This window comes from Pholcus phalangioides, unplaced genomic scaffold (genome assembly GCF_987345545.1).
Source record: "Pholcus phalangioides strain wild (caught in Gottingen) unplaced genomic scaffold, Ppha-v1.0 ptg000009l_1, whole genome shotgun sequence".
NCBI classification, from domain to species: Eukaryota; Metazoa; Arthropoda; class Arachnida; order Araneae; family Pholcidae; genus Pholcus; species Pholcus phalangioides.
In genome coordinates this window covers 59,796,572-59,823,241 of record NW_028301602.1, presented here as the reverse complement: position 1 = coordinate 59,823,241, position 26,670 = coordinate 59,796,572, and the positions used below count along the sequence as shown (strand labels likewise).

Sequence of the window (26,670 nt, the reverse complement as noted above, 5' to 3'; positions counted from 1 at the left end):
ATGAAGTGGGACGAAATAAACAAGATATGTTGTGAAGAGAAAAAAAGGAGGAGGGGGGGGGTTGGCTACCAAAGGCGACGGGGGGGGGGCAGAACCCTCTTAGTACATATATACCATCAGCTTATTACTCTATTATGATGTACACACATTTTATCACTCATAATCGGGATATAATTCTGGTTTTTGCAATAAATGTTATGAAATTCGTACTTACTATGTCTTGAATTTCTTTAGAAAATGATTTAGTTAGTTGTCTTCAAGTTTTTTTTTTTCACTGTAAAAAAAAATTCGTCTCCGTTTTTTTTGAATTCAACTATCTAGCAAATATTGCACTTGGAAACATGGATTTTTTTGTTGGTCTCAGAAGAGACAACAACTTTTAAATTGGGTTTTCTGAGCACTGAGCGTCCGTATAAAAAGTTAATTTTGTTATTTTGATAACTAAACAATCCTTTGCAATATCAATTACTTATCCGAGGTCCACACGTTATCTGGATACTTTTTCCAACTGGAGGTATGCCTCTTAGGATCAACGGTAGGATCAGGATCTCAGTAATGCGATTTAACTTCCTTTCAGAAAATGGTGGACGTCACATTGAACATGCTTTGTACACGATTCAGAAACGATTAAAAACATTTTAAACCGATGTCTTCATGTTTTATATCGTTTAACAACAATATTACATACAGCTCCATTCCCCGCTATGGTGGTGAATTTTTTTGAACATTTTTTCCTTTTTCGTTTTTTTTGCGGAAAATTGAATCCCATGACCTCCTGTAAACGATTATCAAGTTTGATAACATTTTGTTCAGTAGTTTCCCTTTTATGGCCATTTCAAAGTGGAACTTGAATTATAAAAACCCTGTATTTTGTGGCACACTTTAATTTCAGTCTCGAAACTGGTACAGGGGGATCCCTGAACACATTTTGAGCATTTTTTTAAATTACAACCCTACGACGAACGGTTCATGAGATTAAGGCCGCATTAGGAATTACGAGACACCCTGTATATAAAAGTAATATTACTACACACGATAGATGTTCGTGTTCACTTCAAACGGAATATATAGAATACATGGCTCACGAAATCGATACATGCAGGATCCAACAGCTTGCAGTGTGAGGGCGTATTATAGCAAGGTGAGCCGGTAATAGGCCCAGTACGAGAGAAATAAAATATATAAGATATATATATATATATAAGAGAAAGAATTTTTTTCAAAGAGGGAGAGAAAGATTTCTCTTGTCCTTCAGGAGATAGCTAACCTGTTGTAGCAGGTTCAAAATTGTGTAGAAATCGGAACGGCTTTGAGATCCCTGCCGGTTCTCTTTGCATCATTCCTTTTCCCCTCACCTGTAAAAGCAAACTCTGACGTATGCGTATCTTCGAAAAGCGCCAGAGAGAGAGGTAGGAGGAAAAAGAGCCAACGATTCAGGTGCGTTGAGCAGTGTGTGTCAGTTCAGAACTAGTTGTGCGTACGTAGAAAGCGGACAGGTTGTACAGAGAAGTTTGAATTTTTTTTTTCTCCGTTTTGTTTCTCATTGTGTTCGGTTGGGGTCGACAGCAGAGCGGCGATGCGACAACCTCCTCCTCCTACTGGTTTTCTTATGTGGTGGTGATCTTTCTTCGACGTTTTTCGGCCATGATTCCAACGTTATTGTAGTCAAAGGAATCTACATATTATACACAGCTGCTATTAGATCTCTTCACAGTTTTAGACGCACACACACGCTGGGTGTTGATTATTCATACTCATTACAGGATTGTGTTCCGAGTTAGCTGTTTTTTTGTTCTTCGTAGTCGACTCCTAAAAAAAATCTCGAATAATAATGATGGCCTGTTCTGCAGTAACGCTTTCGTTCGCGACCATCACGGCAGTGGTGGCAGTTGCGTGCCTGTCCATAGCGTTCGGTACCGATAATTGGTACGAGATACGGGTGAATAGGACGCACATCGATATTTTGGAACCTCCGTCTAACCCTAAGGAGTTTGACGAGGACGTCAGGTACTTCAGTAGAGATGTCGGGCTCTTCAGAGTCTGTTTCCCGCAGAGTGACAAGCCTAAGAGAGGTAAGTCGAACCACAGTGATGGCTGTGAATTTTTTAAAATATCGATATTAATACGTATATCGGCTTATTTCAGTGATAATTACAGTAAAACCAGATAAAGGGCCCACTTGTCAAATTTGACCAGCTGTAGTTGTGCTTGTAGTTTTTGCATTCAATTAATGCGTGTAATACGTATATATTTTTAAGAGAAGGTAAATCAGTTCCAATTCGTATTAATTTCAGTTTTATTAAACTGTTAGATGAATGATAACAATACATTAGGTTAGTGAAAACCACCAAGGTCCCATACTGGTTGTTACAATGAAGTTAATTTAATAACATTTAATTATCATACAGTGTAAAATAGTCACTATGTAGTGATTTTTGAAAATCACTACATAGGTAATAATTATACGTATTATCTATCTATACAGAAATAATTATACAGGACTTGTGGTTGAGCACCGAGGAAAAAAAAAAAACCCTTATTCTATGACAGGTTGACAAATCCCAGGCGCCAGGTCGACTAGAAAATCTATAATGACGCCTAAAATTTCCTATGTGATTGCAAAATTGGAGTCTAAGGATGACACAAACTGTTAAAATTTTATTACACTACGTATTAGTACGTCTTTTAACACAAAAAGGAGTTTAGTCCCCAGAGAAGTCGAAGAATTATCTTTCAGAGAAAAATTTTTTTTTTCAATAAAAACTGCTTGGCTCCTAAGAAATTTGTCTGGTTCATAAATATATTTACCGATTTGTCAAGCCCTGCTCTTTCTCGTAGTCACGCGTTTCATAGTTATTTTATTTCATTGGCGTAAACTTGTATTTGAAACCTCAGGTCTCCCCCTGTAATTCCTGGATCTTATAAAATACTGGGTCCGTGCCACCATCTTTTTAATATTTTGAAGTCACTTTATTTTCTATAACTTAATGCCTCTAATTCTATTGTCTGTTCTGAAACATGCACCCCCTTAGCAACGTGCCAGGGGTCTGCGGACTTCCTTGTGAAAACCACTGGTCTATAGCACGACCACCTAGATAACCTAGATGTGTAATTTAGGTGGTCGTGTCTATAGCGGCCTGTAGAGAAGTCGGAAGAGGTGGTCAATTCACACTTCAATCGAAGTTCTTTTGTGTTCGTGTTAGTCGGATTGCTTTCTAACCGTGATAAAAATTTCCGGACTCGTCACAAAACACTGTCAGGGCACCTCACATCCTACAGGATCCTTGTCCTTTTCAGATCAAAATTTTTCATGGGTCTTTCTGTAGGAGAATAGGAAATACCGACCAAAATGATTCGGATCACCAGCCTTTTTATTATAAATTTATAATGGGATAAAGATAAAAACTAAGGTTTGTCCCAGGTGGAGCCCTGACAGTGCCAGCCTTCCACCATGTAAAAGGAACGGATAATTATTTTGAAATATTTAAGGTGATTTTGTCCTGCTCTAAGGTTCATTTAGGGACTTGAGTAGGTCCCGAATTTAACTTCGGTAGGATTCCTGGGTGAAGTAAGCGTAAGTGAGCCCACTGGCAGAGGTCAGACACTCAGAGATGCTTGGTAAGTCCAGTGAATATATGTTTAAATTGGGGCCCGTGTTCGTGAATGCGAAAAACGGGAGCCCTAGCGTCCCACCATAGATTTGAAAAGTTGTTTTCGAGTTATCAAAAAGATTAAATATCCGAGGGCGTCGAATTTAAGCAACCTGATAAATACCAATATACAGTAGCGTAAGCAGGATTTTCTCAAAGAAAGTGGGTGGAGGGCTGTTTGACTCGAGGTGTTTTACCTTGGGTGGGTTGACTCATCCGATAAGACTTTGTGGTTTGGTGATACTTTTATGCTTCATTACCAAACAGTCAGGCAGGACCCCTTTAGGCAGGGCTTGACAAACTCGAAAAAAGAATGTCTTGAGCCAAAAATTTTTTACCCCGAGGAAAATGGTCTAAAATGTGTGTGTATTTTTTTTTTTGAATCTTACGGGATTTAGAGCCCCTTTTTTACGTTGGTTGACACGTGAGATATATTCGGAAAATTTTGTATTATCCTCAGACTCATATATTTACCAATAGAATATTAAAAAAAGAGTGCTGGTGCCTAAAATGATTAACTATTTTATTTTAGTAATGTGTGACATCCATATTTGTTATGGGCATCTTTCTCAGCCACCTTGTTGGGCATTTGGCCTGTTGTGGCCTTGTATAAATTTCTGTCACCACTGCGACTTGGCACCTGGGATTTGTCAAGCCCTGTTTTTGATTCACTCATAAGCCAAGACTTTCAGTGGGCAACCTACATTGGATTTTTTTAGTCAATGGGTGGAGCGAAGATTGAAAAAAAAATCTCCGGGAAAGCAGGAAGAAGCCGAACATGTGAGCTAGAGCAGTGGTTCTCAAACTTTTATCTCCTGCGGCTCTCTTGTCCAGTTCACGGTTCGTATGCGGTTGCCTGAAATAGTTTAGTAGATATTTTCACTTATAAAAGAACCACTTCAAAGCCATAAATAGGCACTAAAATGAATATTTCCAGCTCACCGTGACTCTTCCAGGAGCTGCGACGCACACTCTGAGAATTACTGAGCTTGAGCCTTGTCAACTTCTCTTTTGTTGGGGTGGGCCATGCTTATGCGGATGTTATGCAGGGTTGGTAATGTTCTCTCCCCATCGGACCGAAAAATGTCTAGAACCGGACCTGTATGCGAGCTGGAAAAAAAAGGCAATCTGTGGTCTTGAGCTCCAAACGCTGTGACTGATAAGAATCCATTGCACAACCCAATTATAAAAAGACAAACTGACATGCCTACATTTACTTATTCCAAAATAGTGAGCTGATCATTAATCTGTACATACCAGTCAGTGCTATTCGGTTTGATAAATGGCTACTTATTAAGGTAGAAAAATAAGAAAATGTATGTTAAATGGGAAAAAACTGGTAGCGGCTGTCACACACAGAACTTTGCATAATTCTACTAATCGAATCACTTGTCTGTTCACGAGCCCGCGATCTGTGATTCATTTAAAAAAGCAATTAAATTATATAATCTCTCCACACCCATTTTCAAAAACCAATCGAATCGAGATCAATTCAAAATTGAACATTTGTGATCAATAAATTTTCGAATGTAACAGTCAGGAAACATTTCCCACAGTGAGACATTTATTGATCACCGATGTTATAATTACCCGAATATTCATATTATTTTGATTGGCCGAATCCTGTTTCCCATCCCTGGCCTCGAGCCAAAAGGCCTCAGAATGATATTATCCACACACATGATAAGTTCCTCCTCCCCTCTAAAGGAACAAACTCCTCTGAGGGAACCAGTGATTTTTTTTTAACCAAAAGGTTAAAATCATTTGCAATGCAGAACCAGTTTGACCAGCAGCCAAAAGCCCGAAGCCATCATTTTTTTTTTTGCCATCCTAACTAGTAGTCATCGGGCCGACCGCCTATCCCTCAAGCTGCAAAGGCCATACATGCCTTCTTTTTTTTTTACATCCATGAAGTATCCATGTCCTCAACAGAATGGCATTCCAATGGAGGTGCGACCCCGAAGGTCACGCGGAAGAAAATCCGCTTGTCTTATTATAGATATGGAAACATAAAGCTTTATTTTTCTTTTGATGCCACTGTGGTAATGGAAGTTAATGCTGTTTATATTTTTTGGATTATTACGGTATTATTTATATAGTTGTGGGACCGTTATAATAACTGTGGATGGGTTCAAGGAGAATAAAAGATACCGTGTATGTGCCAGGATTGTTTACAGATACTGTATCCGTGCTGCCTTATGCATGGGCCTCTCATGGTAATGTAATCTCATTGAAATTTCTGAGAGTAAACATACTCTCAGAAATTTCAATCAGATCACATTACATAGAGGCAGGCATGTTCAGCTGATAGGTGCGGTGGAAGGGCACTTCTAAAAATAATTTTGCTCAGAGGCTTATGATCTTAAGACGGCCATGTACTACTACTAAACCACACCTACACCTCGTCCATATTCTTCTACGGAACTTCTAACGAATTGGTATATGTTGGAATATGCATATTAGTGTTGTGAACCTAACGTGAAGTTTGTTTCTGTGCATTGCTGCATCTGCTACCATCTGCCCTCTATTTTTCGAACTATGAGCGAAGGGTAATGATTAAATATTTGTGCCGTTTTAGGCTAGTTGCTTTGTGGTGAGACCTTTTATCGGGGAGATCGGCTGGCATTCGCGCCTGAAACTGTGGAATCACAGAAAACCATACATGAGACGGCCATGTACTGCAAGATTATTTTATCATCTAGGTACTTACAGCAACCAGGTATTACCAAAAATCAACTTAATAAGCTAGGGCATGACAAATCACCATGATAACTAGAAATCCGGTATTTGCGCCTGAAATTTTCTGATTGCTGAATTAGAGTCCAAGTATGACACAAAATTTTTCTGTTTCATAACGTATCATCCAGCATAGAAAGGTTGAGAAAACATCATTAAGGATCATTTTTACTGAGAAAAAATATGCTGGGCTTCTTTTTTGATGTGTCAAATCCTGCAATAAATTGAAAGGATCTCTCTCCTCGATGGAGGGGGGGGGGGAGGGACACGACAAAAATATACAGTCCGAAGGGAGCCAAGGACAAATAAAAGGGTTCAGAAGCGGTGGCTAGACTCATCCCAGCTAGTATAAAAGGAATAATAAATAAAAAAATAAACAAGTATATAATAAGAATATTCTAGAGAAGTATTTCATGACTGATTAATTTTCTGCAAATAATGGAGACAACTCCAAAGGGGGGGGGGGGAATACTGATTTTCCAAGTTTTTTGTAAATACGTTTGAAGAACTAAAAAGATTATTGCTCTTATCGTACCTTGGCCCGAATTTATTGAGGCGGCCACCTTTGCCATAGGGCATCGAATAAATAAATGTTTAAATGACCTTTCGCTATGATCCACATTATGGAATGGAAATACCTTCGTATTCTACAAGGACTCGGATGAGGAAATTAAGAATATAGACACTCTCTGCGATCCCATTTCATGAGATCTTTTCAGGGGCGTACGCAGGATCGAGCTTTAGAGGGTGCACGAAAGGTTTAGGGGGGGGGGGAGAAGCATAAATCTTTTCCAAAAATGTTTGAGTTGCCAATCATTGAAAACGAAAATTTTTATTTAAAGTTAAAAAAGTGACTTTTTTTTAAGGACAGGTTCATGTCTATAATACATTCTTTTATATCATGCAAAATATAAAGAAAACCAGAGCTTTAACAATGTGACTACGAATTAATTCTTCCTTTTACTCGAATTTGACTCCCATTTTATTATGAAAATAAAATGGATCACGAATAAAGCAAATTTAGCATTTAATTTTTTTTTACGGAACTGTTTTCAAACCACGAAGTAGGACATATATGCCCATACTCAATGGTGGGATACTCGTAGGACATGTGTCCCGTTAATAGTTAAAGGGTTAAGTTATAGTTTACCAACCTTTTTGTTCCACCGCCCCCTTCAAATTTTTTTCCTCTCATCGCCCCCTAACTCGAGCGAATCCATAGGTTATACACGTAGCTTCTTTCACTCTCCCCCCGGATCATTCCATCTACCACCGGGGACGATATTGCCCACTTTGGGGTTAAGGTGAAATGGCTCATACAATGATGCGCAAGGCACCCGTCTTTTTAAGGAACAAAAAATTTGATGAAAAGTTGTTTGCTTCAAAAAGCATACATAGAGCTGCTAAAAATATTTTAAAAGGTTTAAATGAATGTTGTTTTAATCACAATAAGGAAACTAAGCACATAATGAATTTTCACTCACAAAAAATGTTTGTTTGATTTACAAAATAATGCATGGACATGCCTTGCAGGAAAGTACCTATAGTCATGTGCGACCTCCTAAAATTTAACTGTGGCGATTGCTAGACAAATTTTCGAAAATTCCCAGTTTTGTATTAAAAAAATTACAAGGAATGTAAACAAAATGCTAGTTTATTTTCTGAAAAAGTGGTTAGAAAGGTAATTTTGATTCAATAAATATTAAATTTCATGTTTGGTGCAGTTTGACAATTGGTCCTTGCGCCAATAAATCCAAAATCCAATTCTATAAATTTCATGTTCAATGTCATTCAAACCACTATCGTCAAAATCACTTTCTATCCCAATTGCCGGAAATTAAATATTCCAAACTGGTGTGTATCAATTCTTTTCTGCATGTCTGATTATGTGCGGAAATACGATACTGTAGTTATTTAACATAAAAGTTAATCCCTTAGGTCGGGATTACACTATAAAAGTTTATTAAAATCCCTTTTATAAAACTTGAAAAATCCAACCAATAAAACTCTTAGGTTACATTCGAGCAAATGCAACCGGTGATCTTATTGGTGGAATTTTTCAAATTTTATCAAAGAGCTTTTACAAAACTTTTATAGTGTAATCCCGGCTTCAGAATAGCGTTTTCTCACCTTTCTGCTTTCAGAACCCAATGGCTCCTGAAATGTTTGATTAAATCGGAGCTTGACAAATCCCAGGCATCAGCTCAATTTGGTGACTAAAATCATATTAGTGCCTAATTTGTTTTTCATGTACGAAAACTGAACTAAAGTGAGGACCCAAAATTATCTGAAATTATTTCAGCGTTTCTGCTAACATAGAAAAGACTCCGGAATAGTCTAAGAAAGCCTATATTATTCTAGACTTATATTTCAAGATTTTTTTAACTGTCATGCCCTGGGTTAAATATGGTCACTTAGTCATGATGAAGGTTTCGAGAAATACTTTTGCATTTACTGCAATCTGCTCACACCCTTCGTCAATGATCAGCAAATTTCTTTAAAATTGCCTTTTTTTTTTTGCGGTGTTCTGTATTTAGGATCGAAATTTCTTATATTTTGCTGCATTAAAGTATTAGTTGCTCTAAGTATATGAAGGTCAAATTGTTTATTTGAACTCGTAAGTATATTACTATGATAGACAAATTTTTGTTCTATTAGAATTAATTTTTTACCCAGTCTGTGTGCCATGTGTTGAGAAACGCTGCCTTAAAGCATTTGATTATTTGACCAATGAAACATTTTTCACTCCAGTTGAATGTGTTTCGCCGGTTTCGGGTGAGAACGATAAATGTAAAAATGATGTAAATGACATCGCAAAAAATCGGCATTTTTAGATTTAAAGTCAACACAACACTTATCGTCTTCAAACCTGAGTCAAAACTGGGCATTGAATTATTTTTTCCTCGATTGATTTGTGTATTGATTGTATGTCAAAATTCCCTTTAAAAAGAAAATAATGTTGGTCGATATCTTCACTAGAACCATTTGAGTTAGGTACACATGTGTACCTCAGCTCTTAACTTGAAAAAGAATCATTAAGACTATTTAAAACGAAAGTACACATGTGTAACACGACTGGAATAAGTATATAGATGTTAAATATACTTAGTGGCTATACCCATGTTTACCTCTGGAGCGAAGAGGTTATTCCGGTTAATGAATAACCATACAGCCACGTTCCAAAGTAGTAGATATAGAAGTACTGCAGATATTTTTTTCCGACAGATTCAAGATTCGGAACTAAATCTTGATCTCACAACAATGTTTTTCTCAACACAAGCACTTCGATTCATTTCTAGATTCATATAAATCAGCAGGTACTAATGGGTTGTTTACGAAAAGAAATTATGCATAATAAATTGAAAGAAAAGTTATAATAATGAATGTATTGAGAGGAATAGAAGAAACATGATATATTCGTTTTTCTTTTTTTTTTCCCCCTGAAACACATTAGAATATCGTTGTTCCCGTTCCAACGCATCACTGAATGGCTTCTCATCACATAAATGCAATATAAAACCCGATTATTCCTCGCTAAAGCGAATCTTTTTGTCTCGATTCGTGTACGATTTGTACTTTGAATATCACGTTTCTTTACGGCGATACTTTCTATAATCTTCATTTTTTTTTCTCTTTTCTTTAGATACATCAAGACATTAAAATCGACATTGACAAGTTTTTTTTATATATAGTATTGGGGGTATCTTGTTTTTCTTTTCTTATATAGGGATACGGTCTGATAACTTTTCTTTTGTGGGATTATTCTTTTTTCATCCTCTGAATGAATGCTCCATCAGATGTCTTCGATGATGGCTAATTTCGAAAACAATTCACCAAGTCTTTTTGGGCAATACGTTGTTTCTTTGAGAAGAGTCTAGCCTACTTCTTGTTTGTGCCGATTAGGTCGGTTTCGCAAGGAAGTGTTTCTTCTCCATATTCTCTTTTTGGGATACCGTACTGCTTTTTTTTTCTGTCTTTGGCCCGGATACTTACTTCGATTTTGTATCCCAGATATAGATAGAGCTTGGAAACAAATGATTTACTAAAATAGGGAAGTATTAAATAGAGTAAAGCTGCCCTTTTTTTGATTTGTCCGGCTGATCGATTTTGTTTCTAAAGAAACAATAACAACATCGAGTCTTTTGTTTGGTTCTTAGCGTTTTCTAATCTGTGAGGCATGCAAAATCTTTTAACGTTCAGATGCGATGGTTAATGGTTTTTTTCTTTATCATAATCGTCATCGTTGGTTTGATTTGAGATTGGCTCGATTTTTTTTTCCCCTTCGATCAATCGATCATACGTTTGATTTGTAACTAGTGGAGAAACACGTCAGATAGTGGAGGTTGTCCTCGTTTTAAGTTTTGTTAAGTCGAAATTACTATTATCTATATTCATAATTCTATTAGAAATCGAATATTAAAAAAAAAATGGAATTGCTATATATACACACTATTTCGGGGCCGTAACTAGGATTTTTGTGGGCGGGGCAAATATGATTTTACCTCTATCATTTATAAAATTTGATGACTTTATAATGGTATTTTTATCTGAACTTTGCCGCTGTTTTATTTTGCCACTCGTGTGGTTTCCCCTTTTGCCTGCCTTCTAGTTCCGGCTCTGCACTATGTTGTAGAAGGTTTATTCGTGTAACTATAAAAAAAAATTGTTCATTCGCTCTTGAAATTTCGGGTGTAAATGTCGAGAATGAAGGGGTTAAGATCATGCGGCAAAACAATGCTTTATTACTGAATCGTGTCAACATAATATCAATAGATCATGAGCTCCTCGTGTAGCTGAAATGTTTTTTGGATCAAGTGATATATTTGTTTTTTCAGCCGGAAGATTGTGGGGCATACAAATCGTATCCAAAAACCAATTTGGCGACTTCCTCGGAAAGTCATGGGGCGGGGGACATGCCTTGACTGAAGAAATGTAGAAATTAATAGTTTCCTTTTTTTTCACACCAGGCACTATATTCCGATTTTTTTTTTTTTTGAAGTTCAAGGTAAACGATTTGTCTCTGTTTTTGAAGCAAAAAATGCTTTAACTAAAGCTGCTAAATTTCTTCAATGGGGGTATATAAGGGACTTATCGAGTTTAAAAAAACAATCAGCTTGCATTGTAACTAGATACAGGCCTTCGTAAAAAGCATTTCAAGGAGCTCTAACCCGAGGAGGGTTCATGACCTATTGACGTTATGTTGCCACCATTTAGTAATAAATCCCTACCTTTGCAACGATAATTTGATAATTTATTTCATTCTCCGTACATACACCTTTCTATATTATAGATTTCAAAGTGATTAGACAATTCCTTCTCGGTGCACCTGTATATATACAGGGTGCATGGTATTGTATTGGCGAACCGTTGATCCTGAGGCGTACTTCTAATTGGAAAAACGTTTTCAAATAATGTTTAGTACTCAGATTTGAGGTGCTCAGAATTCAAGTGATGCAAGTCCATCAAAACTGTTTTTAAGATTTTAGTCTTAAAGTAATATGTAGATAACAAAATCCATATTTTTTTCAAATTCAATTAAGTTTTGTTTTGAAACAGTTGAGAGATGTGGGCTTATTTCACTAGTGCTCAGAATAAACCTCATAATGTAGAATATGCTAAAACTAAATTTACGATTTTTTTAATTTTTGGACTTGCGCCACTTGTATTCTAAACGCCTCATATGTCATTCATGTTTTAAGGGGTTGTATAATTATTAAAATAAAAAAAATCAACTTTTTATACGGACACCCTGTACTTAAGAACCCAATTACAAAGTTGTTACTTTGCCTTTCCTAATAACAACTAAAAAAAATTCCGTGTTTCTAAGTATAATATTCGCTGAGATACTCGACTTCGAAAAACGGTGGAAAGTTGGGAAAAAACAGTGTTAAAAATACAAGTGAACTATTTTACCCGCATTTAACGCTGTTTTTTTCCCAACTATTCTCCATTTAAATTGATCGAAGTCGAATATCTCAGCGAATATTGTACGTGTATTTTTCTAGTTGGCATCAGGAAAGGCAAGGCAACAACTTTGTAATTGGGTTCTTGAATACAGGGTGTCCGTATAAAAAGTTTTTTTTTATTTTAATAACTATACAATCCCTTCAAACATGAAAAACGGATCCTAGTTCTACACGTTATTTGTGAACGCTGTATATATATTTGAACAGAGTGCATATGAAAACGCATTTCAATGCTTTTTCAGGACGTCATGGGTTTTTAAAACTATATTGGGACTGAAAATAAAAATTCGATATTTCTCTTACCGTTATCCACACTCACGAACATATCCCTAAAATATCTTGTGATGACTTTCTAAGATAAGAATTACATATGTGGGATCACGTAAAAAAAAAAAAAATGGCACACATAACTCATGATGTGTATATAGAGAGAGGGAAACTGGAAAATTGTTGACACGGCGCAGCCGTTTCGTGCTATTTTCGTTTCTCAGATGATTATGACCACAAGATTCGTGATGGTGGTAGTAATAGAGAGCCGACAGCAGCCGAAAAGGTCATCGGTATTCCCGTGGTCAACATAGATTGAAAATTTTGATGATGACTTATCCCTCATCGTGATAATAGATAGCATGGTGGTATGTTCGCTGCAGGGTACGCGGTCCGTGATGATGATAATATTTAGCGTTTTTCTTCGGTGAAATCCTTAAATAGGTGATGTTTTCACCTTCATTATCACATCTTATCTTATGGGGAAAATCCTCAAGATAACATTTTCTTTAAATAGAACGACATTATTTATGAAAAATTGAAAACAAAGTTTAACAACTCATTGCTATTACATACGTGCGTGGTGTGATAATGAATTCCAGCTTAAAAGCTCTCAGAATAATATTCTGTATCCTAAAGGGTTGGCCTTGTTAACGGGAAATGTACTGAAGACTCCTTTCGAGTGTAATATCGGCAGAGTGTTTTTGTTTCGGATTACACTCTAGGATTCGCTTACGACCGTACTCGAATCGATATAAATATATAGAATCTGTTTTTCTCAACTTAGGACAATCTAGATCTTCAGCGAGCTGAAAATAAGTGGAACCTGGGAATGCGTTGAACCATTTACACGTGAAATCAATCGCATTTAGAGAACGCCATTGCGTAGTTTAAGCGTGGAAATGAAAAAAAACCGATCGGAAGTCATTTCAGTCTTCAGAGATGGTAGTTTTTTGGCCCGAAATATACTGAGAAATTGAATTTTCTGGATGTTATGCCGAAACTAATATTTGGAAAGAAAACGCCAATTGTGGAGCGAAAATTGCTGTAGTTAAGGAAGGCTACTATGTCTCCACTCAGCGCTTCACGTTACTAATGCGAGACAAGGAATTGAAAAATGTGTCTCTGGTGCATTCGTTATGTTGCCCGGTATGCAAGGGGACCCGAAGGAGACAAATCACTTTTCTTTCCAATTATTAATTTCGGCATAACATCCAGAAAATTTAATTTCTCAGTATTTCAGTCTTCAATTTATGTTTATGTCAAGATGGGCAGAGATTCGAAAGAGAAACAATAGTCCTTTTTAAAGAGCTAAACTTATAACGAAGTTGCCGCTCCAAGTGATGTCTCGGGAAACGTTAAAAAAGAAAAGCAGGATAGGATCGCACAGTGATTGATTGTAGCGATAATGCTGACGTCACATTTTTGCTCGAAGATGTTGCGTATGTCAGCTTGATGTTTCAAGACGCTCTATTCTGTGCCCAATTTCGCACTCCCGAGAATATTGAAATATTTCATTGAGCAATATATTTTTTTAATTGCAAAAAAAAAAAACACACACACAATGCTGGACAATAACCAACAGAAATAAAAATATATACTATATATATAGGCACATAATACACATTATGTGGCCCCAAGAAGTCACTAAGGCCATTTCATCTAAATCGCATTGAAACAATTATCATACATCGGTTTCAGTGACAGCATGTATTTATTCACTTGAAATTATCCAAAAATTGCATTAAAAACATTGCTAACGAATAAGTTCTACACAGAGCCGCAACTAGGGGGGAGCAGGCGGGTCTCGTTCCCCAGGCGCTGGACCAGAGGGGGCGCAAATTTTATTCTTAAACCTCTCCAACATTACAAGGGGGCGCCAAAATGCGCACTTGCCCCGGGTGACCAAGCATCTAGTTGCGGCCCTGGTTCTACATTGCTTATTGAGCAGCATTCGACCTGCGGTTAATATTTAGTATCATTTGGGTGGACACACGTGCTCTTTTCAGTGGTTCTTGAATATGGATCCTTGTAGAATTTTTGGGCGAGTCACTGATCTTGGATGGAGGGAAAACAATCAAATTACCGTTTTTACATTATACGCTGAATATTACTCTTTAAAGGTGTCCGTGGTCTTCATCTTATTTACAGAGTTAATACATACTACTAAATCACGCATGCACCTCTTTCATATTCCCCGGTGGAATTTCTAAAGAATGAGTACGCGTTTCAAATGTATGTGTTGTGCGTCTAACGTGAAGTCTGTTTCTTAGGAATATTGTTCTCATGTAATGCTGCCCTCTTTCCGGATTCGGTTACGAACAACTCGACAGATGACGTTTTGCTTGTTGTGTCATGAGTGAACTTTTAAATGATTCAGGCCCGATTGCTTTTAGTGGATAGACTCCTTTAAATGGGAGGTCCGTTCGCATTCGCACCTCGAAGTTGGGAAAACCAACTTCAGCTGACCACCACTATGGCACAAAGGGTTAAGAACCTCTGCTCCATACCAGGGCTTAACAAATTAAAAAGAAAAAAAAATAGGAGTCCACACAAGCCTGGTTTTTTCCTCAAGAAAAATTGTCCCAAGTAATGTTTCCACGACCTTTCCTGTACTTACTGACCCCCCCCCCCCTTCTCTATGATGGAAGTCACTTATGAAATCAAAGTTTTGTGCCATTGTTGTACTCCTTCAGCAATCACGTAGACAATTTCACTCGCCAATGCAGAGTTTCTAGTCGACTTGGCAACCAGGATTTGTCCAGCCCTGTTTTATAAGTTTCGAAAAAACAGTTCACTAGTAGGGTTGGTTAGTTATTTTACTTCTAATTTCCGATTGATCAAAGTCTAAATTCTCCTGGAATATACCACTTGCAATATTCGTTTAGATTCATATCGATTCTTACACACACACTAGGCGTTGAGTTCATGTTTACTTTTCAGATCCCATTTTTTAGGTCAGGTCGAACGCATCCACATAAAGGGAAGTCCAAGATTGTCTGAAGAGAAGAGATTGAGCCATAACATGCCATTGATGATGAAAAACTTTTGTTTCAAGGGCCTTTTTTTTTTTCGTATTATATTTTCCCTTTGGAGTTTTTTGTTTCTTCGCGTATCGACAAATGTTTCTGTGTGTGTCTCTCTACGTGCGAATCCACGGCATTGGGAAAATTATCTGGTATGAAGCGTGTGCAGTGCCCTCAAATCCCCGAAAAAAGCATCGATGCGTGCCTTGAATCTGTGGTAATCTTCGCTCGACTTCCACCATCATGCAGAGTGTGTGTGTGTGCCATATTCATCTCTCTTATGGTGTTTTCTGCTTCCCTGAACATCGCTGCCATTTCAAGAAAGCAAAAAAATTTGCTCCCTTTATACTGTATGTAGTACGTACAACATATCAAAGGTGTTTCTTCTTTCTCGTGGCACCTCTGACAGGTTTACGGATACTTATGCTTCATATTATTGTGTCCCTTTTTTTATATTTTTCTTCTCATATGTTCCGGTTGTTAGTGGTTGTATGGAATTTTTCTTTTGAGTATTGACATCGTCATGTCGTGTGAAAAAGCGTTTCCGAATTTTTCATCAGTGAACTGTGGCATTGAACAGACATTTTTTTTGTTCCTTCTCCGTTTCGATGAAGTTGACGATGAAGAGTTTCCGCGTGAATAAAATTGCTTTCCGAAACTCGTGTCATCGCACGAATCTCATAATTATGATGTGGCTTCTCATATTGGCGTCATTCCAGTACGATTACCGAAAATTCACTGACAACAATTCTCCGCCACCAATTCACCGATAACAGTACTTCGCTAGTGAGTGAGTGACCAGGTGATTGTGTGCAAGTGTGTGAGCGGGTAAGTAACCAAATGAGTTTGTGAATGAGCTGGCGAATATAAGTGAGTCACCGAGGGCTTGAGCAAGGGAGTGAAAGTGTGAGTGACCATTTGAGTGAGGGAGTGAACAGGGCCGTGAACAGATGGGTGAACACAGTGGGTGAACAGATACAAAGTGAATGAGCGACCGTAGGAGGGGCTCACTCGTTCATTTGCTCAACTTACCGGCAGGGTCGTCTAAAACGCGTGGGCCAACCAGTACCTTATGTGCATCCGAGGTCTCGTCATAATGAGATTTGGTGCTACGATTATCGGAAGTATGGAAATCGGTAGGCAGGGGACCTCAAGACACTCACTTTTCCTGGAGGCACAAGATGCCGGTCATCGAGGCGGCCCTGTTCACTATGCCCCTTTGTCGGTGAATTCTTTTTCAGTGAATTGCGTGGCGGTGAATTTTTTGCATACGTTTGAGTACCTACTGCAGGGATTTATTAATCCCAGGTCATTATTGATGACTAAAGAACTGACGGCATTGGCACCTGAAATTATAACTGTGATGACTAGATTGTACCCTGGAGCACTTTATCGGCATGATTCTGTGCAAATATAGAAGTTGATTTCAATGTAACGATGATTTGACTTGACATTGTCTTCAAGGAAAGCCTTAAATATTCCTCAAGAAACAGCCATTGTCTTTGAAAAGAAAACATACATTGGCGAACCTTGGGGGGAAAAAAGTCTCGTACTGCATGTCATTAAAGGGGATGAGATCAGCAATTTTACAGTAATTAAGGTCATTAAGAATAACATGAGAATTGTATATACAGTAGAATCTTGAAGTATTCAATTAAAAGATATACCAATAAAAAAATATTGTAGAGGGATTATAGTTATATCCAGAGGCACACAAGCATCATCGCGTACCATGAAATTTATGCAGTTTTTGACATTTCCTCTAAAAAAAATGCGGTGTTAGTAGGTGCAGTACATTTTTGAGCTTTTTTATTGGTAGCATAAAGTTATAATTACTTAGTCAATTTATCAAATTCAGTTCATTGTATTACACATACAGTAAAATCTCGATCTAAGCGGCCCAACGACTTGAAAAGTCTGGGAAATGAAAAATGGTCTGCGAAAATGTTAAATATTTGGCAAATATCAGGGAAAAAAAATGAGTGAATGGAATTAAAACGAATAAATGCATTCTCTAAACGTTTTGGAATGTTAAGATTTTCAATTAGGCCTAATATTACTTTCTTCACGAGTATTGGTCAGTGAAACAGTGAAAGACTGGGAATTTCTGAATTTTATTCAGTGAAATGATAAAGCGGATTTTGCTGGGAACTCTGTATAACAGTGGTTAGCTTAACTTTAGCTTCACCACTGCGGCTTCCTTTCCTCAGTCAACATTCGTCTGCGGTTCTTCTGAATAAGCCAACAAAAACTGCAGGACTTCAAAGCGTTGAACAGGCACAACATCAATATCAACAGCTCACCGCGATGTCCTTAGGAGCTGCGGCGCACACTTTGAGGACCATAATATAACGGTGTTTTTCAGACCAAGAAAAAATATCATCGTAGCAGTGGTTCTCAAGCTTTTTTCACCCGCAGCTCCCCGGAATGGTTAAGAATCATTTCAAAGCACTGAACGGGCGCACACACATCGGTACACAAACTTTTCACGAACCCATGACAGAGGTTGGTTACGCTCTCAAAGAATAAGTGCCGCACATGTTTGAGAACCGTTATTGTAGATGGAATGACGTTATCAGAGGTTATTAAAAATCGTTACTAAGAGACATCATCAAGCACCATCAAATTTAATGACATTTCCTCTAAAATAGGCGTTGTTTTTGTAGCACCACAAAATGCACTTTTGAGCATTTATTGGCCGCACAAATTTGTAATTAGGTAGCTGATTAATTAAATTTAGGTGTTCCGCCCTACAAGGGAGTTTACCGTTTTATACTTTTGTGTCGTACGCAGAGAGTAGAAATAAGGGCAACTTCATTGACCCTTTCGGGTGGCAGGTGGTGCAAAATACCGATGTCACTCACTATATTCCCTCTAGAGGAAAAGCAAAATTAGTGACGTGTTTTTGTTTTAAGGAAAATATGAGAGAATGTGGCGGTAGAGCAGTTTCAGAATCTCTTCAGAAACTTGATATTTATCGGGATTTATATCGTAGTAAAGAATATAGTCGTATTGAGAGGATCTTAACATTAGATTGAAGGCAATTCTAAATAAGATTTGGAGAAACATCGTTATAAAGAGATTTATCGTTATATCGAGTGTCGAGAGAATTTTCGTTAACTTAAAACAAATCTTTTCAGTCTGAATTGCTGAACCGTTTCTTGATGATCCCGACATTTTCTTTGAAATGGAATCTTCCAGAAGTCCTTTCAGCACTCGAGTGGGGCAGTGATAAGATGCTCGCCTACCACAATGAAAGCTGCCGTCGGGTCTGCGGGTTCGTTCCTGGGGAAAGACATGGATAACAATTTCTTTCCCCATGGAACCTGAGACGACCACCGATAGACACCTTCATTTCCGACCGAACTCTATCGGTAGTAAATTGCTGTATGGCGATATGACCGAAGTTGGTGTGCTGTGAAGTAGCTGAAGTCCCTCCAAATAAAGAGAGATGCATAGATTAAAACAAGGCTTGACAATCGAAGCCACGATGTCCTGAAGCCTGCGATTTCCCGTTCTTCAGGATACCATGGGCTAAAAAAACAAAAAAAAATGAAATGATATCTACACCTGAAGTCCCAAAGTAGAATCTTTTGCATTGTTCTGCAACGAGCTCTCGATGCTTTCTGAAAATGTTCCGAAGTAAAAATTGTGCCATAATGTATTTTCTACACAAATTTCTACAGTCTTGTTTGCTTAAATGTTTTCGAGATTTTCCTATTAATAGAACCAATATAGCAATATAGTTTGCGACACGTCGCAATTTTTGGCATGTTCTGCTTTGGGGGCCCTGAAATTTTCTATGTATGTTAGAGTCATAACAAAACGCTTATCGGAATTCATGTGAGCCTGTCTATCAACATGGAAAAGGGTCACCAAAACCCGGAATAAACGTTAAAAATTGTTTTGGACAGTTCGGAAAAATTTCGGCTTTGCTTTTCTAAAAACTTCAACTGGCAGCTCATCTCTTTTTTTGATCTCTCCAGTCCTTCAAACCGAATCAAGAACCACGATCTCTAGGAAGACACCTGTAGCTTGAAATGGGTATTATAAAGAAAAATCTATAGCTTCATTGAACGATTGAGAAATGATCCAAAATCCCGTAACGTATCCAGTTTTTATTGTCATGGTATCAACAGAAAAGGCAGGAAAATGTTTCATAAATATGGTGAGTTTTAGAATTTTTCAGAAAAAAAAAATACCATGTGATGGCAAAATCAGATTGTCGTTATATCCGAGGTCATTGCATTTCGTTGGCGTTGAAAGGTCGACCGAAAGCCGCGTATTGGCGTTACATTCAACCATGTTCGACTACATGTAGTCCCAAGAGATGAAAGTGAAAAATTCCAATGACATCCATTTTAAAATTAGAATAAGAACGAAAATTTAATGAATATCGTACGATATATGTTTGTTTTTCTCTCCATCTCTGTTCAAGGGATGAAATTCCACGCTTAAAAACAATAGATAATGCATACACATATATTATATAGAGAAGCATTAGGATTACTGGGTCAAGGTAACTTGTAACATGGAATTTGGCTTCTCTCGCGTGCTGCTTCTCTTTTTCTAGCATCATGATGATGATAATCCTCTGCTCGTACACATAAAAAACACATTTTTATGGTAGGAAAATAGCTTTCCCTGTACAAGCCCATTGTACTCTTTTCCTTTTCGCTATTTATTTTATACGCTGCTCGTTTTTCATAATGTGTAAATATGCTAATTTGATTTATTCTATATGCTAATGCAAATATTCCCCCCCCCCCCCGTATTTTCGTTCTTTGATCTCCAAGGATTTTTGCCTTTCATTCCATAAATGCATTCGTATGAAAACCGAATTGTGATATTGAACCCGAGAAATACGGATTCGATGCTATTATGCAGTTTTTCTCAGCCTTTCTGAACCCAAGCTACCAGTAAAATATCTGGAATAATTCGACGGACCTGATGTGTGTTCCGTGTTACGGGAAATTCCTGTATTTTTGGTGGTTCTTAATTTTTTTTTACACATTTTCCCGTTTTTTATCGATGCTTATTTTAATTTGTAATGTTTTTCTAAAATCGTGAATAAAAACAGTGTTTTCATACTTATTATAGATATAAATGTAAATATTCCTCTCACATTTGTCACAGGATTTTGAAGACATGATTTTATTTGACTTATTTTGAAGAAGTATGAATATACAATTTTTATTTTAAGCCCATATTGATATTATTAATATCAATCAAAACAATTCAATAGCTTTTCATTCAGTTAGAATTGAATTATCAAATGTGCTTGTGGATCCAACACCTCTGATCTTCGGACTATAAGGTTGAGAAACGCTGCTATAACCCTTCCAGATCCTGGTGCCACAAATGTGTGGGTTGCTTGTTCTCAATTTAGATATTTTTGCTTTTGGCCTCAGGGAGTTAAGCCAACACCACCCAAAAGATATTTCTAGTGTAGTATTGGTTAAACCCTGACTTAAAGGATTGAATAGGGTTCAAGTTAAAAATATAATGAATATGAACTTTGGTTTGGGAGGCTTTTGTTAGAGGGGGGCGGCGGCATACTAAGTTGAACTTTCGGGGGGGGGGGGGTTTAAGATGAATTTTCAAGGAGAAAGTGCCTCCGGACAGTGTAATTTCTTACATACAATTTTTTTTACAATGGGATTGTGGAAAAATTTTGGATGAAGTGAATTATTTCTTCACAAAAAGAGAGAAAATTGAAAATTTGAAAAAAGAAATGAAGATTTGATGACATTTATGTTCTCTGTATTTTCTGAGTATCAGAAATGCAAAAATATCTTCAAAATTCCAAAAAAAATGAATACTCTGGTCTGAAAGGAGGGTAATGAATGCGAATTTAATTTTTTTACATTGTTTTATGATATCGTAAATTACTAATTAAACAGCAAAGTTCTGAGATACCACATTTTTTAAAATGACATTTCACGCCTAACATTAAAAGCAGGAAACTAGGAAATGATTGGACTGATTCCCATAGAGAATAATGTTAATGAACCCTGCTCGCATAATGATAGAAAACCGCTCTGTTTTAAACGACCTCCGATATAACGACACGTTTTTGCTTCCATGTTTATGGTGTTTTCCCAAGAAATTCCCAGAATTAGCACCCATCACATAAAGGGAATGTTTTTCTGTTCCCATCTATACTTACGTTGGAGAAAAAAAATATTTATTGCACATGTCGATGTTTTTAGTTTACTCATAAAACGCAGGGCCGTAACTATGCGAGGGCAGATGGGCCTGGTGCTCCGGACGCTGGATCAGGCAGGGTGCTGAGTTCACAATTTTTTTTGTTCAAAATTACATGAGGGGGGTACCGAAATGGACACTGGCCCTGGGTGACGGTAAATTTTCGTTTTTAGTTGAGGTCTTGCATATACAGGACATTTCCGTAATTCTGCCTTTATAACCACATACTTTTTCACAAAAATGTACCGTTTTTTAAACGAAGAATTCATACCAGGTACAATTGCCTAGACACCAAGTGAAGATGAATTGTGGAAAGAAAATTTATATTCCACTATGGCGAATCGAACCACCAACCTTGCACAGTCCTGACGATTGCTCCGCCATTAAGCTACAGACATTTTCTTCACCTTGAACATATATTTTAAGCTGAACCTTAAGTCATTTCACCTATGACGTTGCGTTAGTCCCCAGATGACGTACAATGTCTGAGAGAGCACTCGCTCGGACTGTTAGAGGTTGTTGGTTCGATTCCGCACAGAAGGGGAATGTGAATTTTCTTTCATAAATTTATCTTCGCTTGGTATCCAAGCAATTGCACTTTGTATAATTAGCGGAGAGGTTAATTGTTTCTCTCTCGTTCAAGATTTCATAATGCTTACCAGAATCGGGAATGAAAGTACTTCGCATAATTTATAAATTGTCTTACAATCAGGGCACAGGATAAATCCCTGGCGCCAGATCACCATTGTGACTGATAAGTTGATATTGGCGCCTAAAATTTTCTTTTTGTAGTTACTAAATTGTAGGCTGAGACCGACGCTAAATTTTTAGAATTTATCGCAACATTCCTGCCAACATGAAAGAGGGTCATGTTGAAAATCATCAAAGTATTATTTTGGACCCTTTTCTTTTGATTAAAGTTTTTTGGCACCCAAAAATTGTTCTGGCTTCTAGATTTTTTTGCTCGTTGTCCTGCCCTAGTTTTAATGAAATATGACTAAAAACATGATTTTTATTTCACATAGTCGATGTGCGAATTTTTTGTGAAATGCATTTTCGCAACAAAAGTTATTTATAAGTAATATTTAGCAATTTAGCACACAATTGACAATATTTTTTACGAGAATTCACGATGTCTGTTATTTATTATGTCGATTTCTATTTTTTTTTACCGACCAAATATGGTCATCGAAATTACTTCATACATGTCATTTGATATTCGGCAAAAGAAGGATCTTTTCTTGGCAACTTCGGTTATAACGACAAAATTCCGAGCAAACTTCGACGGTTTTTATAACCGAGTTTGACTGCACATATGAGTGAACATGAGGTAAATATTCACAAAGTTCTGTTTACTAATTGCGTGATTTGCGTTTTTGTCTTTTTCACTTAAACAAACGACCCATTTCACAATTTTTAAAAGAAAAATTGTTTGGATCGTTAGTTTTCATTATTTTTTCCCCCGCGTGTTTCAGTAGGTAGTAGAATGCACGGCTTTTTAGACTCGACTGATTGAAGAAACAAAACAAGAAATAGAGAGTCTATTAGACATTATAATTATAAGTACGTGTCTCTTCTCGGTATGCATGCCTTGTCACGGTTTGAATGTCTCACGCTCTGTTTCCAATTCATCTGCCTCGCGATCTTATTACGCCTAGATAGATATTTATCGATCGAATGAGGCTTATTATCGACTTGGCTCGTGTTTTGAATTTGCCACGTTTTTAATGAATATCTGAATCAAGTGAAATTGTGTATTGGGGAGGAGGGGGGGGGGGAGAGAAATGAGAGACGTTGCGCAATTTGTGATGTCGAATCAAGTGTTTCTAATACGACGGCAGATTCTTGATGGTAATTTTCTTGAAAGCTAATTTGGGATTCTTTCAACGTGGAATGACCCATAACATCACTTGTAAGGATTTAATATAGGACGTAACATGTTATCGCTATTACGAGATCTGCATAAGGTTTTTGAAAGCAAAAATAAGTAAAATGCTGCATTAAAGTACTATTATCTTCTTTTTTTTTAAAGAATGAATGATACATTGGTTTTGGAAATTTTTCCAATTTAAATGCTTTATTCTGTAAAATCGTGATATTGGATTTTCTCGTAAATTCTCAATATTGAATTTTCTTGGTTTTTTTTTTTTAGTTTTTTTCCTCATTTTTCCTTCACTTTTTTCCCCCATTTTTAATTATTTTGTTGTATATTTTTCAAATTATTTTTTCCGTAAATTTTTCATTTCAAATTGCTTTTTTTAAATTCTCCATTTCGAATTGTTACGATTTTCTTTATTTGAAGCCTTTTCGTAAATTCTTCATTTGTCAGTAGAATTGCTTTATGTAAATTCTTCATTTCAAATTGCTTTATGTAAATTCTTCATTTCAAATTGCTTTATGTAAATTCTTCATTTCAAATTGCTTTATGTAAATTCTTCATTTCAAATTGCTTTATGTAAATTCTTCATTTCAAATTGCTTTATGTAAATTCATTTCAAATTGCTTTACGTAAATTCTTCATTTCAAATTGCTTTACGTAAATTCTTCATTTCAAATTGCTTTATGTAAATTCTTCATTTCAAATTGCTTTACGTAAATTCTTCATTTCAAATTGCTTTACGTAAATTCTTCATTTCAAATTGCTTTATGTAAATTCTTCATTTCAGATTGCTTTATGTAAATTCTTTATATGGAATTGCTTTTCGTAAATTCTTCATATGGAATTTTTTTGTGTTACATGCATTTGCAAACGTCACCTTGCACAGTATAAAAAAAAAAAAATACAGGTTTTCAAGTTTTTAGAAAATGTGGGTCAAAAAAGAAAAAACTTCCATCAAGCCCCAGGGCCAACAAGTCATAATGTGGTGCCTCAATTCACACAGTTGCGTCTTAACGGGTAATCCCAACGGAGCCAAATAGGGAGTCCTACATTATTATAGAATTTTATTTTGTCTGAGAATAATGAAAATTCACACATTTTTAAAACACTAATGAATTTTCATTAATATAGAATTATTTTTCGTTTTGTATGAATTATTTTCTGGAATTATTTTTTCATTGGATATGAATTTCGTAAAATCTGATTCTTTTTTCGTTAAAATATGGATCTTTAATAATTCTGAAGATATTTTTCATCAACTATGAATTGCGAAATACTCTTTTTTTAACTGTTCTCTGGAATTATTTCTCTCATTAATTCTCGAATTATTTCTCATCAGTTCTGAAACTGCTTCTCATTAGTTCTGAAATATTTTCTGAAAGCAATTTTTGAAATTGCTTCTTTCATCACTTCTAAAAATTTCATCATTTAGGTTTTTGCATTAATAGGAATGTCCAAGCATTCCTATAAATTCCGCCGCTATGTAAATTTTTTCGTCAGTGGGCCACTGCAAAAAAGCTTTGAGGGCCACGTGGTCCGCGGACCATGCTTTGAAGACCCCGATTTTAGAGAATCCACTGGAATGAGCCGAAAATCAATTTCACCATCAGAATCCTGTTCATTCACCAATATCAAAAAGAAACGCTCAAAAAAGAAATTAGCGATACCTCGACTAACGAATACAGATTGGGCCAAAAACAATTTTCTTGATATAGATACATATATGCGTAAACATGAAACTGCATCGTCGTGAGCTGAATTTTAGCGCCAATCATCAGAATTACAGAATTATTGCAATTTGAGCCCGAGAGATTAACTCATGTCCAACTCGGAATCTTTTTCCAGATGTACCGCCCCTTCTCTTCCTGAAAGCTTTCGAACCATTTTCGTGTAAAATGAAAGATTTAACTAATAGAAAATAGTGTTGGAAAAAAAGAAACCTATGTTTTCAGAGCATGGCGTTCTTTCAGTGCAAGACTCAGCATCAAACTTAATAGTCTGGGCATTATAGGAGCTTATATTTTCCATTTGCATACGTATGAGACACAGAAATAAGCTGACCAAATCATAAATGAATAGGGACACCTACTAACTCGACTGGGTTGTTCTACCCAGTATGATCATTTTGAAAAATGCTCAACAGGCGTTCAAAAATTAACCTGTACCATATTTGAGGGTGAAAATACAGTGTGTAACAAAATAAAAAATCTAAGTTTTTATACAGTCTCCCGTGCTATAACTTCCAATTAGAAAGTTGTTGCTCTGTCTCTCCCGATGCCAACAAAATAAATTCCACGTTTCTAAGTGCAGTATTCACAGAGGTATTCTAATTCGGAGGGAATTCGTTAAAGAACAGCATTAAATGTGGGTAAAACGGATTTTCCGCATTTAACACTGTTTTCTCAAATTTCTTCGGTTTTTCGAATTCGAATATCTCAGGTTTGGGGTAGCTTAAATAATCTGGATATATATCATTGGCAGCTTAAATAATCTAGAAATGTGCCACGAGCCATTCAAATGATAATCTTTCGAGGGCCATTTAAATCGTTTGGTTATTTATCGCGGAGCACATGATTACTCCAGGAGCCAAATTTGACCCGCGGGCCATGGGTTGAGCATGCATGGTGTAAAATAAAATTTCACAATCTCATCTTGCAAATTCTCATTTATACAATTTCGATGCTGTTCATTTTAGCCTCCGATCCGTTTATATCTTTTTGTATAGCTCTCTTTGATATTAAACTTATCTTCAAATTTTGGGCAGTACATGGAACGAATTAAACGATTCTACGTAGAAATCTGTGGGAAATCGCACATCGGATAACGAAGATTAGGGTTGATGAACGTGATTCCGGAAAAAATTATCTTCGTCAGCCGAAGTATCACTATGTAATAATGCACGTAAAGAATTTCAAAGTTTTACGTGATGAATTTCAATT

The 26,670-nt window shown here is 36.7% G+C and overlaps 1 protein-coding gene across 1 annotated transcript in view; it reads left to right on the top strand.

Annotated features, from left to right (window-relative positions):
- Nucleotides 1-1,417: 1,417 nt before the first annotated feature.
- The window catches only part of LOC149083410 (transmembrane protein 178B), a 66,251-nt gene continuing 40,998 nt past the window's right edge, over nucleotides 1,418-26,670 (top strand). The window contains exon 1 of the mRNA XM_089236694.1: nucleotides 1,418-2,072. Coding sequence (XP_089092820.1) covers nucleotides 1,832-2,072 — 241 coding nt within the window. The 5' untranslated portion in view covers nucleotides 1,418-1,831. The remainder of the gene's footprint in view (nucleotides 2,073-26,670) is intronic.